This window comes from Convolutriloba macropyga, chromosome 3 (assembly GCF_964194025.1).
Source record: "Convolutriloba macropyga chromosome 3, txConMacr16.3, whole genome shotgun sequence".
NCBI classification, from domain to species: Eukaryota; Metazoa; Xenacoelomorpha; order Acoela; family Convolutidae; genus Convolutriloba; species Convolutriloba macropyga.
Window position 1 is genome coordinate 67,315,618 of NC_134470.1, and position 14,005 is coordinate 67,329,622.

The window sequence follows — 14,005 nt, forward strand, 5'->3', positions numbered from 1 at the left end:
AGAAAACCTAATGGTTTTTATGGCTCTGACGAAGAGTTTTAGTTAACTTTAATATAGTTCTTGTGTTTTGCCTTCAATTATTCTTTTTGTACTCTGATTACAAGTCTAGCCTTTCAAAGGTCCAAATGGTTGCTTCAAGAGGTGTAAGTTAATAACCTGTACCAAGCATTCGTTTGTTACCTAATATCTCTTATGTCATTGAATGTATTTGTTTTAATTTTCAGTGATTTTTTTGAACTTGTCTTTTCTATTTTTCTGTCAACTTTAAGCTTATTCTCAGTAAATACAAACTAATTTTGCGGCGGATTTTCAACTAAACGGTTTCTCGGTTGTTGTATTACTAGTTTTCATACAAAATTTTGTGATTTTTGTGCGTAGTTGCCCATTTTTGCTGATGTTTTTGTTTCTTTGGTAATTTATCACATTACCTAACTATCTAACTGAAAAAGGCTTTACAAAAATCAAAACAACATATTTTTTTTCCTTAACATATGGTCTTAAGGGCTGAGACACCGTTCTCTTGTAGATTTTGTTACGAGTTTTATTTTGCCATTCGTTTTTGTTTAATTTTTGTTGTCGTATCCCAAATATTGAGTAATTAAAGTTCTCAGTAGCCAACTATTGATACATAAATTAACTGATATCGATATGTAGCTAATGGTTTTGTTGACTTTCAATTTAAAATTTTTCAAAAATTGTATAAGTGTTTTTCGACTTATCCCTTTTTGTTCTGGTTTGCGTTTTTTTCGTGTTTTACATTGTCGTATCATTCTCGTGTCCTAGCTTCATTATTGAGAGATCTCTTTAATGTGTTGTTGAAGCAGTCAAAGTTTTTTTCTGTTAAGCGTTTTTACTGATGTCTTCAAGGCTTAGACAATTTTTTACAGAGGAGTTTTTAGAAATTTAGATACTCTTCAATTTTTGTGATTTTTTTATGTCAGTTTGAAATAGTCGTTCAAAACAAAGGCTTTATAATGTTTAAAAGAGACGCAAATGAAGATTTTTTTTCTCGCGGTTAATATTTTACAAATTTAATGGCTTCGTAAGTTGTTTGTGAAATTTTTTATTTCAGCTTGTGTTTAATATTATTTTAGTCTTATGACTTAGTCTCCCCAATAAAAGGAGCATTTAGTTTTCGAAGAAACTGCAAGTTAAACTGTCTATTCTTTTAGTCGAAAGCTTATGTTGGCTATATATTTTGAAAATTTTTGTTTTTTTTTAAAAGGACAATAGTTTTCTGAGATTTTCAATCTTATTTCTGTTAACTTGTATTTTAGCATCTCTATAGACAAGTCACGTCCTTTATCTATTGAACTACAATTTGCTCTTTTACATCGGTTTTTTCCTCAACTGGTCTTTTTTCTCGGTGCTACCAGTTTTCGTTAAATATTCGTGATTTTTGTATTTTCGCCCATTTGTATTTTTTTTATTATTTTTTCACAGTATAACAATAATAGCCGGTCCTCTGGTAATTTGAAAAAAGCAATCAAATTTTGAGTGTTTTTAGTGAACGGCTTGATGTTTAATTGGTCGGGACATCGTTTGCGTTCAAATTTTTTCGTGCAAGTTTCGTTCAATTTTTTTTTCGTTTTGTCTGTATTTGTCGTTCTTTTTGTAATCGTATGACTTATCCTGGATAATGAAAGGGCTCAATCGCTCTCTATGGAGGTATGAAAGGATCTATTTTTGATTTGGTTTGATGCATAATGTTTCTAATCAGTTTGATGTCAATTCTTTTATAAAAAAAGCAACGTTTTAAGCTTTGCCCTTTTGCTCATTTCTTGTGGACTTGCTACAATGTCGCATTGAAGAAAATTTGCATATTTTTCTCTAATGAAGTAGAGGTTAATCGTCTTTAATATAAGTTTTATCTGATGCCATTTTGATTTGGTTATTGATGGTTTCCAAAAATGGACAACGAGTTTTGGACGTAATTAATATTTGTAATTATTTGATTTTTCCCTGTCTTTTCTGGTAGTCATATTATGGTAGTCACAGGTCTCATCAGACCTCTAAGGTAGATTGTTTTATTCATTTAGTAGTTTGTTGAACGATATGTTGATATGTTATTTTTTTAATCTTTCTCATTTGGTAGACAAATATTTGAAAAATGTAGATGAGCGGGGTCGGAACTTATGCGCGAACGCACATTACCGAGCGTCCTTGTCGCTATTAAATTATAAGCATTATTTTTTGACAAGCATATATTATTGAGGAAATCTGAGGAGATGATTAACGATGCTCTCAAGATTGAATTCTGTCAAATTTTGCTCACTATTTCTTAAATTTTAGCGTTTTAGAACCCTAAAGTTCATTCGCCGAATCGTACGTGTGCTCGGACCAAATGTTTTCATCACATATTTTAAGTAGGTGGTCAAAATCGAGCGTTAGCTCCTCAAGTGATGCACGGTACTGGAGTTAGATCGGCAGCTGGGATTCCAAGACAACCATTGCAACAACGACCATTGGCCCCAAATATGTTCAGTGCAATGTCAGTGAATAATCAGGTACAACATCAACAAGCATTTCTTGGACAGGGACGCGCAATGAGCGGTTACGGAGTAGCGACGGCGGCAGGAAGAGGAGGCATTGGTGCCGGAGGATACAATGCCGGTACTCCGAGACCCATGACGAGGCAATTAGCAGAGCCAAATATGGGAGGAAACGCAGGATTGTTTGCCGGACAAGGTAAGTGTCTCTCATAGTTATTCAGTAGAGAGCAATCTTTCAAAGAAGCGCAAGATTCAACGAAGATTTTTTGGCAAACTCCATTTTCAACTCTATTTATGGATTTTATTTTTTAGCTGCGAAGCCGTTAGCGGAGCGTAGCTGCTATATATCGAGTGTCCCAGTTTTTTACGAACAGAAATAGGTCCACAAATGGAACTTAAGCTATGGTTTGTGTTCTGTCACTCAGGTCTCAAAATTTATAGTTTCATTTTCAAAGTGTGTGAATTAAGGCTACATTTTTCGTTATAGCTGTCTGATTGTTCGTTACTGTTATGTTTGAAAGAGATGGTATATGCTCTCGGATTGTGGATTTTTAGAGGTGGTTATGATTTCAATTTACAGTTACGTGATGTGCGGATTTCGGCGCGAGTTGTTTTTTAGAATATTTGGAAATTTTGTTGAACTATCTCCTTGTGGTTTATACTACTAACGCTCTTTTTGGTGTTTCTCAAAGTTGACTGTCTACGGAAGCGCGACGGTAACATTTAATAAAAGTTGCAATAGCGACAGCTGAGCTGAAGTTTTATTGGCCTTCTCTTGGTTTTTACAATTCAAAGAATCAGAATTGTATTTGTGCACACTTAAGATCTCTGCACACTTTTTTTCCGTTGTCTTTGGGAAGTCAAATTAGAGAAGTGATTTAGGTCACGCTGGAGTAATAAAAGGGGCGAAAATCGAGTTTTTAAGGCATGAATATTTTCTAACTGCTTCTTAAGTGCAATGAGAAAAGTGTTTTAATTAATTTTCGGTTCTCGACGGATTTTTTTCCACGTGCGACAATTGGACTTCTGTTTTCTCCGTATTTCATCTTCTGTACGAATTCTTTCAGAAGTATTCATGAATTTTTGAGGTTTGCACATTTATTGTTCCGACCCCACTTGTGGGGGGAGGAACTATATACTCAAATGGGTTATTTTGTTCAGTCAATTTTGGCCGATCGATATATTCATCGCAGAGAAATGTGAGTGGTATCATTAAAAGCTGGTCCATCGTAGAATTCGAGATTAAAAAGGTTTTTTGATTTTCGTTTTTTTCGAGGATTGAAGTTTTGTGTGAACACGGGATATTTGTTCACTTTTAGTATGATTTTTATTTTTTATTGAAATTAAGATATTTTCTATAAAAATAGTATTTCAAACATAAATTTCTTGCCAAAAAATGAACCAATTTCGTGCTCCTTATCGTCTAAAGGCGATAAAAAAGACTAGTTCTGGTCTCATAGGGAGCTTCATTATCAAAAATATTTGAAATCTATTTAAGAGCGCTTTTTTATAAAATTTTTCTACTTTTATTTGCTTTTTTGAGTCTCCTAGAGACAAGCCACTTTTCATATCGAGGTTCCGTTAATGACAAACTTCCTTTACAGTCAAATGAAGCCCAATGAACAAAAAAATCGTTTTTAAGGAATTGCTCATTTTTTCTAATTCGACTGAGTTTTCGTAATTTTAAATGAAAATTTGAATTTCTTTTTGAGGTTTTACTATTTTTTTCGAGCCTTATGGCATGGACTCATTGACTAACAGTGCATTATGTTCCGTAATGAGATTTAAGTGAGCATATCGAGTGCATTGAATGGACAGCTAATGGCTGTTAAGACTTTAAAAATAATTTTTTGAAGTTTTTTTTGAACATTAACCAATCATAAACTGTAAGTCAGTCTCTGTGATGACAGCAACCTCTTCCGTCCTACTGTAATCAAATTTGAACTAGCTGAAGGTTTTATCTTCTAACTTTTAGTAATATGACTTCAATGACACAAGAATTCAAAAAATTTTTTTGAATTTTTTTGGATATTTCCGTATTATTGGTTACTTTTGAAATCTTATCACATTATGCTAAAATTGACAGCTCCTATTGGCTTCAAGAAGAAGTTCAGTGGATCACAGATAATTTTTTTCAGAGAAAATCTTAAAGTTTCAAATGGCCTCGACCTTTTGTTCTCGCTCTACTGAATTTTTGGTTTTTGCCTGATTTTGTTGTTTTTATAGTCATAAGACTTTTTTAGGATTAACCGATCCTAATTTTTTTCCGTGGACTGTTAGTCAGTCTTAGTACTTACAGGATCCCTTTTTAGTTCTAGTGCAGCTGAATTTATTCTGGTTAGCCTTTTGTTCTTCTACCTATTAGTTTTAAAACTTCAATGCCACGAGTTTTCCTATATTTTAAAAACAAATTGGGTATTTTTTCTTATTTTTGGATCTTTTTGAAATCTTATCACTTTATCCTATTACTGATAGTTCCCATTGGTTAAGGGAAGACGTTCAATGGATCATTTATAACGTTTTCAGAGAGGCAATTTTGATTCGACACTTTCTTCTGGCACTTTTCTACTGAATTTTTGGTTGTTGCCTGTCTTTATTCTTGTTTTCACCTTCCATAACTTGTTGTAAGGTCTTATTGACCAAATATGAATGGCCAACAAACTTGTTGTCCCATGGAGGCATAATTTAGCGTATTCAGTGGATTCCGTTGAAAGCTAACGAAAATAATGGCGTTTCATACTACGAGTTTTCTCAAAAAATTCGTGGTTATAATGTATTTGTTCATGTTTGATTTTTTGAAACTATATTGATGAAAAAGAGGAATCCCATTGCTGTTAAAACGTTAATTGAACATAGAATAGTTTTTAGTGAAAAGTTCATTTTTATTGCCTTCGACACTTTTGTCCCTCAGTTTTTTAGGTGGCCGTAAATTGCTGACAAGTCTCTTATGCTTGTAATTGAGGGTTGAAATAATGATTTTACCCGAATCAGTTAGTCAGTTTATAGCCTTAAGTTTATAATATACATTTTTAAACAATTTTCAAACTTTCCAGTTTTTGTTGTTCGGTTCGTCAAGTTGTAACTTATTTTCATCAATGAGAGGTCACATCCAATTTCTTGTATTCCAAAAATTAACATATCAACCGATACTATTTGTTACCGATGCTTTTTTTATAGGACAATATGAGTTTTTATAAACGTTTTTGAGTGGTCATTTTTTGCGCTTCTTTTTCTCTTCTTTCAGAACAGTCGCGTAGTAACAGATCCCAATTGTTTACAAATGTGGCCCATATAAACTTATTTAATCAGTATAATTCCTGCAGCTGAATTAGTAGAAATAAGAATTGAATGGAAAATACATAATATTCAGATAATAGCTAATGATTTTAATGGTAGCAATAGTTTGTTTTCGCAAATCGTTTCTAATTTTTTAGGTTTTTCTTTAGTTCGTTTCTATGGCCTAAACTACCCAAAGACAAGGCCCTTTGGTTTTGCAGTAACTTTTAGTGATATATCAAGGATTATTTAAAAGCTAATGATTTTTAAGGCTTTTGAAATTTCTTAATTTAAAAAATGTTGATTTTTTTTTGAATTTCGCCCCGTTGATCGTTCTCTTTGTTGACTTGTAACATAGTCTCATTTAGAATACTTTCCGTCCGCTGTATAGTTAGGAGAAATTAAATTTAGGTAGTTAAGGTTTTATCTGACTTCATTTTGACGTTGTTACTATGTGCTTTTAAATTTAGATATTCAGTTTTTGCCGTGAAGTTTTTTTTGTTTTTGCTAATTTTTTGGTTGTTTTTTTTGTCTCGTAGTCTCTTTAAGGTCAGATCTCATTGGCGCTGTAATAAGGCATGGTATTATGTAATTTAATTTGTAGATAGGTTGTGTAGCGATTTTTTTAAACTCAAACATCTATGTTTGTTATTTCTTCATTTGTTTGACAATTTAGTCAAAAATGTAGACGAGCTCGGGTCGGAACATCATTTGCAAGCGCACATTTACGAGCCGCCTTGTTTTGTTATTAATAGCCGCAAAACGTTAGCTGAGGCTATTTTTGGCTTCTTAGTTTTTTAAGTTTCGTCAAGATTTTTGTTATGACCATATGACGTCACAGTCACTTGAAATGTTCTCTTTTTTCATTTGTTCATGCGTGCAACTGAATTTTGTGCATTTTTGGAGAGTTTTTTGTTGATTCGCGTGATTAAGTTTTTGTTCACACGTGACTTAATTCTCTCAAAAATGACTTCTCACTCTGGAATTGACTTTTTCAATTTTAATTCAAAGAGATAAGGTGAGTGCGTGTCACTAATTGAAGATTTTTTAAGAGCAACTAATAAACGCAGCAAAAAGTTATACAGATTCATAATCAAAATATGAAGCCGTAAAATTCAGCATTCGATTAAAACTTTTCTCTTTTTCTTTTACTATGTTTTTGAGAATGCAGATCATCAAAGCTATTGCGGCTATTTTCTGTCAATGTGCAAGCTGTGTTAAAAACTTCCATTCTTTATTGCACTCAAGCAAAGTTTGTAGTAATTACATTAGTCCGTCTGCTGTTTTTTAAATCCGAATCCTATGAAACCTACTCTTCGTGTTGTAATTTTTTTTGACCGATTTTTCCTTGTATAGTTTTTACGCCTCAGCAACTTTTCGTGCTATTCATGCTGCTGTTTTATTGCCCTTTTGCTAATTTTATGTGCGTGACGTTGTTTCTTAAACTAATTGGCGGTATTTTAGCTTAAGTGTGCGAGAAACATTGTGCGATGACTAACTCTAACCCCTTCATCGGGCAACCGAGAACTCCTATATAATGGTAATAATAAAGCGTGGCGACTGAAATAATTTAACGATTCAACCCTGTAAAGCTTGGCAACTGAATCAATTCATTTCTTTCTGTTGCTATCTGTATTGTTCATCGTTTAAGTCTGTTTTGCTGCTATTTCGGCAATCTGTCGGCTATTTCTTTCGGGATTTAGCTTGTCATTTTTTTTCCGTAGATTTGTTAGTTCAGTAGTGGTCTTATGGTTTTGCGATAGTTTTCTTCGCAATGCTTGTTGGACTTCAAAATTTTTGTTTCGACAGATTTTTGTCGGAATTATATTCAGACCGCGCTTCTTCGGTTTAATCGCTGACTTATTTTCCTCTCTTTTCGTCCTTTTTTTCGTGATAATACATTGACTTGTATCGCATTTTGAGGGAGACTTTAAAAACTTTTGAGATCAATAAGGGAGAAATGCCTAATGAAGGCTACTAAAAGTAAGGCATGGGGATTGAAGTGAAATGAAGTCTTTAAATTTTAGCAGAAAATGTTTTTTAATAGTCGCACAGCGATAGCTGGGGTTCTCTTGTTGGCGTTCTCTTGTTTTTTTTTTATTTTGTCAAGGTTTTTGTTACAGCCATGTGACGTCACAACCCTTTCAAATCTGCTTTTTGTCATTCGTTCATGCAATTTCAACTGAATTGCGTGTTTGATTTCGTTTTTCCCATAGTGGAGCGACTTTTTTGTTTATTCGCGTGATTATATTTTCGGTCACACGTGACTTACCTCACTCTCAAAAATGACTTCCGATCCCTGAAATTGACTTTTTCAATTTCACTCGAGGAGATAAGGTCAAATGAGTGTATCACTCTAATTGAAGGTTATTGGAGGGCAGCTAATAGAAGCAGCATTAAGTTAAACCTATTCCTAATCAAAATATAACATCTCAGCAATTTAAAAAAGTGTTTTTTTGTCTGTTTTTTTTATCTTTTTGGAACTGCAGATCTACGAAACTATTGCGGATATTTTCGGGCAGCTGGCCAGCTATACTTTTGTCCTATCTCAGTGTCGTACGTGAAAAGGTAACTTTTCATATTTTTTAAGTCGCCTAGAGACTAGTCACTTTTCATACCGAGGTTCTGTTAATAACAACCTGATTTACAGTCTAACGATGCCCAATGAAGGAAAAATTTGTTTTCAAGGAATTGCTTGTGTTTTTTTGACTTTGACTCTTGAATTTTCGTAATTTTAAATGAAATTCTGATTTTCTTTTTGAGTTTTTACTAAATTTTTGGTGTCCTATGTCAGACTCGTTGACTAAAAGTGCATAGGGTTTCGTAATGAGCATTAAATGAAACTATCTAGAGCAACCAAATTCAGTTGGTTCAGCGGTTTTGTCTTCTCACTATTTGTTATATGACTTCAATGCCACAAGATTTCGAAATTTTCTTAAAAACTGTTTGGATATTTTCTTATTATTGGTCCCTCTTGAAATCCTATCGCATTATCCTGATGTTGATATCTCTCATTGGTTCAGAGAAGATGTTCAATGGATCATGGCTAAAGTTTTCAGAGAAGCCTATGGTTTAAAGGGCTTCGACACTTCCTTGGCGCACTTTTCCACTGAGTTTTTAGTTTTTGCCAGTATTTGTTGTTGTTTCCATAGTCATAAGATTTATTGTGATGTCTCATTGATTACCTATGCATGCGAAATATCTCTGTCCTCCAATCTAGGCATAACTGAGCGTATTTATTGACTTCCATTGAATGATATTGAATTTAATGGCTGTTAAGACTTTAGAAATGATTTATCGAAAAATTTTTTAACTTTAAAAGATCTTAACCCTTATTTCGTGAACTGTAAGTCACTCTCAGTAATGACCGGACCCTTTCTTTCTACTTCAACCAAAATGATTCTAGTTAGTGGTTTATGCTCTAACTATTGGTGTTATGACTTCGATGCACGAGTTTTCATAATTTAAAATTTTTTGTAGTAATTTTGGTTCCTTTTGGAATCTGAACACATTCTAATATTGATAGTTGGATTGGCTCAGAGCAGACGTTCAATGGATCATACATAAAGTTTCCAGAGAAAAGCTTATGCTTTAAATGGCTTCGACACTTTCTTTTCGCACTTTTCTTATTTTGTGGATTTTGCCTGTGTTTGTTGTTGTTTTCATTGTCAATGACTTGTTGCAATGTCTTATTGATGAGTTTTGAATGAGAAACTTCCTCGTCGTCTCATTGAGGCATAATTTATTGTATTTAGTAGCTTCCGTTGAAAGTTAATGAATTTAATGGCATGGATACTACGGGTTTTCTCAAAAGTTTCGTTGTTTTAATGTATTTGTTCATGTTTGTTGATTCACTGGAGTCAAATTGTTAAAAAGAAGAGTCACATTGCTGTTAAAAGTTCTTTTTTAAATAGCTTCGGCACTTTTCGCTCATTTTGTTGAATTTGCTGTTGCCTGTTTTTTAGGTAGACGTAAAATACTGACCGGTCTCATGAGGTTGTAATTGAGGATTTATTGAACAATTTTAGCCGAAAAAGTCAGTTTATAGCGAATAGCCTTAGGGTTTATTATATTATACATATTTAAAATTTTATGGATCATTCAACTTTTTCAGTTTTTGTTGTTATCGTCAACTTGTATCTTTATTTCATCACAGAGGTCCCATACAAATCCCTGTAATTTAAAGTTTAACCTTGTTGCTGATTTTATGACCTTACTGATGTTTTGTTTGTTGGACAATATGCGTTTTCATAAAAAGTTATGTGAGTGGTGTATTTGTGTTTCTTTTTCTCCTGCTTTAGCACAATCGCGTAACAAGAGATCCCATTGTATTTCAATTGTGGCTCCAGTGAACTTATTTATTCTTTCGGTGTAACTTCAGCTGAATTAGTATAAATAGAAATTGAAATAAAAATACATAATATTCAGATAATAGCTAATGATTTTAATGGCTTCACTTATTTGTTTTCGGATTGTTTTTATTTTGTTGTTTGTATAGATGCAGAAAATCTATACAGAGATTTTCTAGTTTGGTTATGCAGAGATTTTCTGCATCTATAGTCCGTTCGTATGGCTTCGTCTAACCAAAGACAGGTTCTTTTGCTTTCACTATGACTTTTTAGTAAATCTATCAGAAATTATTTCGTTGAAAGCTAATGATTTTTAAGACTTGAAATTATTTGTTTTAAAAAGTTTGATCGATTTTTGAATTTCGCGTTGCCTAGTCTCTTTAAAGAAAAATCCCATCTGCTGTGTAGTTAGGAAAAATTAATTTTGTGTAGTGAGGGTTTTGTCTGAAATTTTTGTTATCTGCTTTTTTGTTTTTGTTGTTTTTTTGCTCGTACTCTTTTCAATGCGGATATCGTAATGAGGCATGGCCTTATGTAATTCAATTATTAGTTTGGTTATGCAGCGATTATTTTAAAACTCAAATATCTATTTATTGTCATTATCTCCTTGTCATAAATGTAAGTCAAAATTACGTTAAGTCAAAAATGTAGATGAGCGCTGGTCGGAACATATGCGAACGCACATTAGCGAGCCTCCTTGTTTAGTTTTTCAATCAGACGAAGTTGAATGTCTTTTTATAGCGTAAGTTAATAGCTCATGTTTTTCGGGATCAATTGCGTTAATAAATACTCATTTCTATTGTACTTGCTCATCGATTGTACTTGCTATTCTGTTTGGTTCACAGTCTCAGTATTGTCAGGTCTTATGGGCTTTTCTTGAAACTAGGGTGCACCTATTTTGTGCTTTCTAGCTATGTTTTTTTACTTTGAGACCATTCGTATTGAACTAATTTAGGTGATTTTTGTCAGTGCGTTTTTTCTTTTTCCATTTACACTCACCTCAAGTCAGCTTTTGTTCGTTCACTCTCGGAATTTGTCGACTGAATTGTGTGCGTGATATTATTTATATACCTATTGGTGTGAGTGTTGTCGATGCGTGTGAATAGTTCTGTAGTCGCGTGTGACTTTCCTTACTCTCATAGAGACTTTACTTAATTTGCTTTTAAAATCAAGACTTAAGTAAAAATCAAGTTGGGACAACAGTTCTTTTTTAATTGGTATTTTGTGGCTACAGGTCTACAATCCTATCATAGCTATTTTCTAGCAATCTGCTAAATATGTTTGTTTTGCTTGTGGCAGTCGACTTGAAGGGTAATGATGTTAATCATTCTTCTGTTCTGGCAATCTGAAGTGTTTAGCATTAGATTATAATAATAGGCAGAGAGCATTAACGCAAATCATCGTCTTAAAAATGATGAATGACTAGAGTCTCTGATTTCTGATGCAAATCTTCTATCTGATATCGTTTTTTTTTCGGCATGTTTGCTTGACTTATAGTTTTGAGGCGATGTCGGCTATTAGTTATCTCGTTAAATTGCTCTCTAACGAATTTTGAATTAAATTGCCCCTCTGTCGTTGCCCCACTACATCAATTTATGGCTTTTGATCTTGTTTTGGAAATATGAAAAACCATGGCCCTTCAATTATCCTTGGTTGCGCGGATACCTGTTCCCTGATTTAAAATAAAAATAAGTCAACTTTACTCTGCTTTAGCTGCGTATGGATCGAAAATGGCTCCATCAGGTGGGGTGAAGCAACCAGCAGCAGGAGTTCATAATCCTCAATCAATGGGTGGTGGATTGTATGGCAGTGGTGGGTCCATGGGAATTCTGGAAGCGCAAGCTGCTCGATTTCAGGCACCAGGTGAGTTTTTAAGTGCTCAAAATAACTTTGCACCAATTATTTGGGTCCCGTTTGTCATTTTTATAGCTGCGAAGCTATCAGCTGAGCGGAGCTATATTGCGGTGCTTTTGGTTTTTATAGCTGCGAAGCTGTAAGCTGAGCGTAGCTATATTGCGGTGCTCTTGGTTTTTTTTTGTTTCGTCGTCTGACGCTTTATTTTCGTTTACATTTGTTCTAGAACATTCTGTCTCGTCACTGCTTAAATGGCTTTTTCGCGCTTGATTTCACGCTTTCTGCGTGACCTAAATTGCGGTTATTCAGAAACATAATCTGTTCCTAAAACAAAGTTGATTGTAAGAAAACAGATTGTATGGTCCGACAGCCGAGGGGTTAAGGCGACTGGCTGTTAATCCGGAGATCGCCGGTTCGAGACGCGACATGGAAACTTTTTTGCACCCAAAAACAACCTCCTTTGAAATAAACTTGTAAGTTTTATAGGCGGCGGCGATAACTATTTTCAACTCACTTCTGTATCTTTTTCGATCTGTATTTTACGGCACGCAAGTCTATTTCGCAGCTATTCCGGCAATCTGCCGGCTATGTTTTTCACAATTCAAAGAATTTGAATTGTAGTAGGGCGCTGTCCTTTTTTACGACTCGAAGAGGAGTATTGGTTTTCTTAAGGTTTTTTTTTTACCGGAAGTACTATTCGTTCAGGCGATGTATTGACCTAAAAGCGAAAGTGAGCGAACTTGCCTTGTGAACTAATTTTTTCTGAGCGAAAGAAAGTTTTTGATCATGCGCTGCGTTTAGTGAAAGACTTTTTGACTTTGAAAAGTAGTTTTTGACTGAATGCACATATAGATATCCGTTTTTAGCCGTTTTTTCGTCTAAGTGGCCCAGTTTTTTTTGCTTTTAATTTGGTTTTTTGTAGTAATGATTTTTATTCGATGCTGTATTGAATCGTAAACCTCGGAAATTAATACCACAGTTTTTTGGAGAGCCTGAAAATGCGTTTGAAGTTCAAAATTGGCACATATTTCTTGATTTTTTAGTTAGTTTTTGACTTTTTTTCTAGTAATTTCTTCAATTTTGGATCTTTCAGCTGTGTTTTTGTCAAAAATCAGTTAACGAAGCAACTTTCCTTTGACAACTCATATGCTCAACGCCTCTTTCTACCTGGATGTAATTTTGTGTTTATAAAATTGTACATATGCTAATCCGATTTTGGTAGTTTTTTCCCAATTTTTCTTTTTTTTTGTAATTTGAATTTAATTACTAGAAATAGTCTTTTTGTGCAACATGGGAGACTTCAATAAAAATCTGTTTTTGGCATTCATTTTTTTGGCTTTAAGTTTTTGAAAAACAGTTACTTTTTTTTCATAAATGCAGTCTCAAAAATCTATTGAACATTTTATTCTGCAAAATGTTTTAATATTTTGTTTGTTTGAATTCTGCCTTTTCTTTTTTTTGTGTTTTGTTCAGGGGATGGATTTTTTGTCTCGTTGTCTTTTCAACGTCTCGAACGCTGAACAATGAAATGTATTCGCTTTTCTTGATTTTTTGTAACAAACAATAACTTTTCTAACTTTCAAAAATCAAGAATTAGTCTTTTTGTTACGATTTTCCTTACATTGTGTCCATATTTATCACATTCCTGTTTGTATCATTCTGGCTTTGTCCTAGCACCTTCATTTATATTCGTTATATTGATTTTTTCAGTTGTTAAAATTTGAATCATTTCAGCTTTTTCTTAGATTTTTCTCATTTCTTTGGTTTGCAAATGTTTTCATTCAACTTAAGCCAGTACTGAGAGTTTGCTAGAAAACCTTTTCCAAATTTTCCACTTATTACTATTTATTGCATTTTTCATTAGGCCTTGGTATTACTTTAAAACGATTTTTGGCCTTTGATTATTATTCTTTTGCTTGTCTTTTCTATGATTAATTTAATTTTTGATTCAGTAAGAAATCATGTTTTCTAGAATATATACATAAAGGAAGAAGTATATGTTGTTTTTGTCTTAATTGCAGTGATTAGAGATCT

The 14,005-nt window shown here is 33.6% G+C and overlaps 2 protein-coding genes across 4 annotated transcripts in view; both read left to right on the plus strand.

The window, feature by feature from the left end:
- Positions 1 to 14,005, plus strand: part of LOC142336383 (uncharacterized) — a 547,349-nt gene that overhangs the window by 496,327 nt on the left and 37,017 nt on the right. The gene's annotated exons all lie outside the window — the stretch shown is intronic.
- Positions 1 to 14,005, plus strand: part of LOC142336381 (uncharacterized) — a 62,790-nt gene that overhangs the window by 38,950 nt on the left and 9,835 nt on the right. Inside the window, exons 4-5 of one of the 2 annotated variants that reach the window (XM_075385165.1) lie at positions 2,368 to 2,688; positions 11,831 to 11,980. In XM_075385165.1, coding sequence (XP_075241280.1) covers positions 2,368 to 2,688; positions 11,831 to 11,980 — 471 coding nt within the window. The remainder of the gene's footprint in view (positions 1 to 2,367; positions 2,689 to 11,830; positions 11,981 to 14,005) is intronic. The other variant, XM_075385166.1, reaches the window with a different exon arrangement.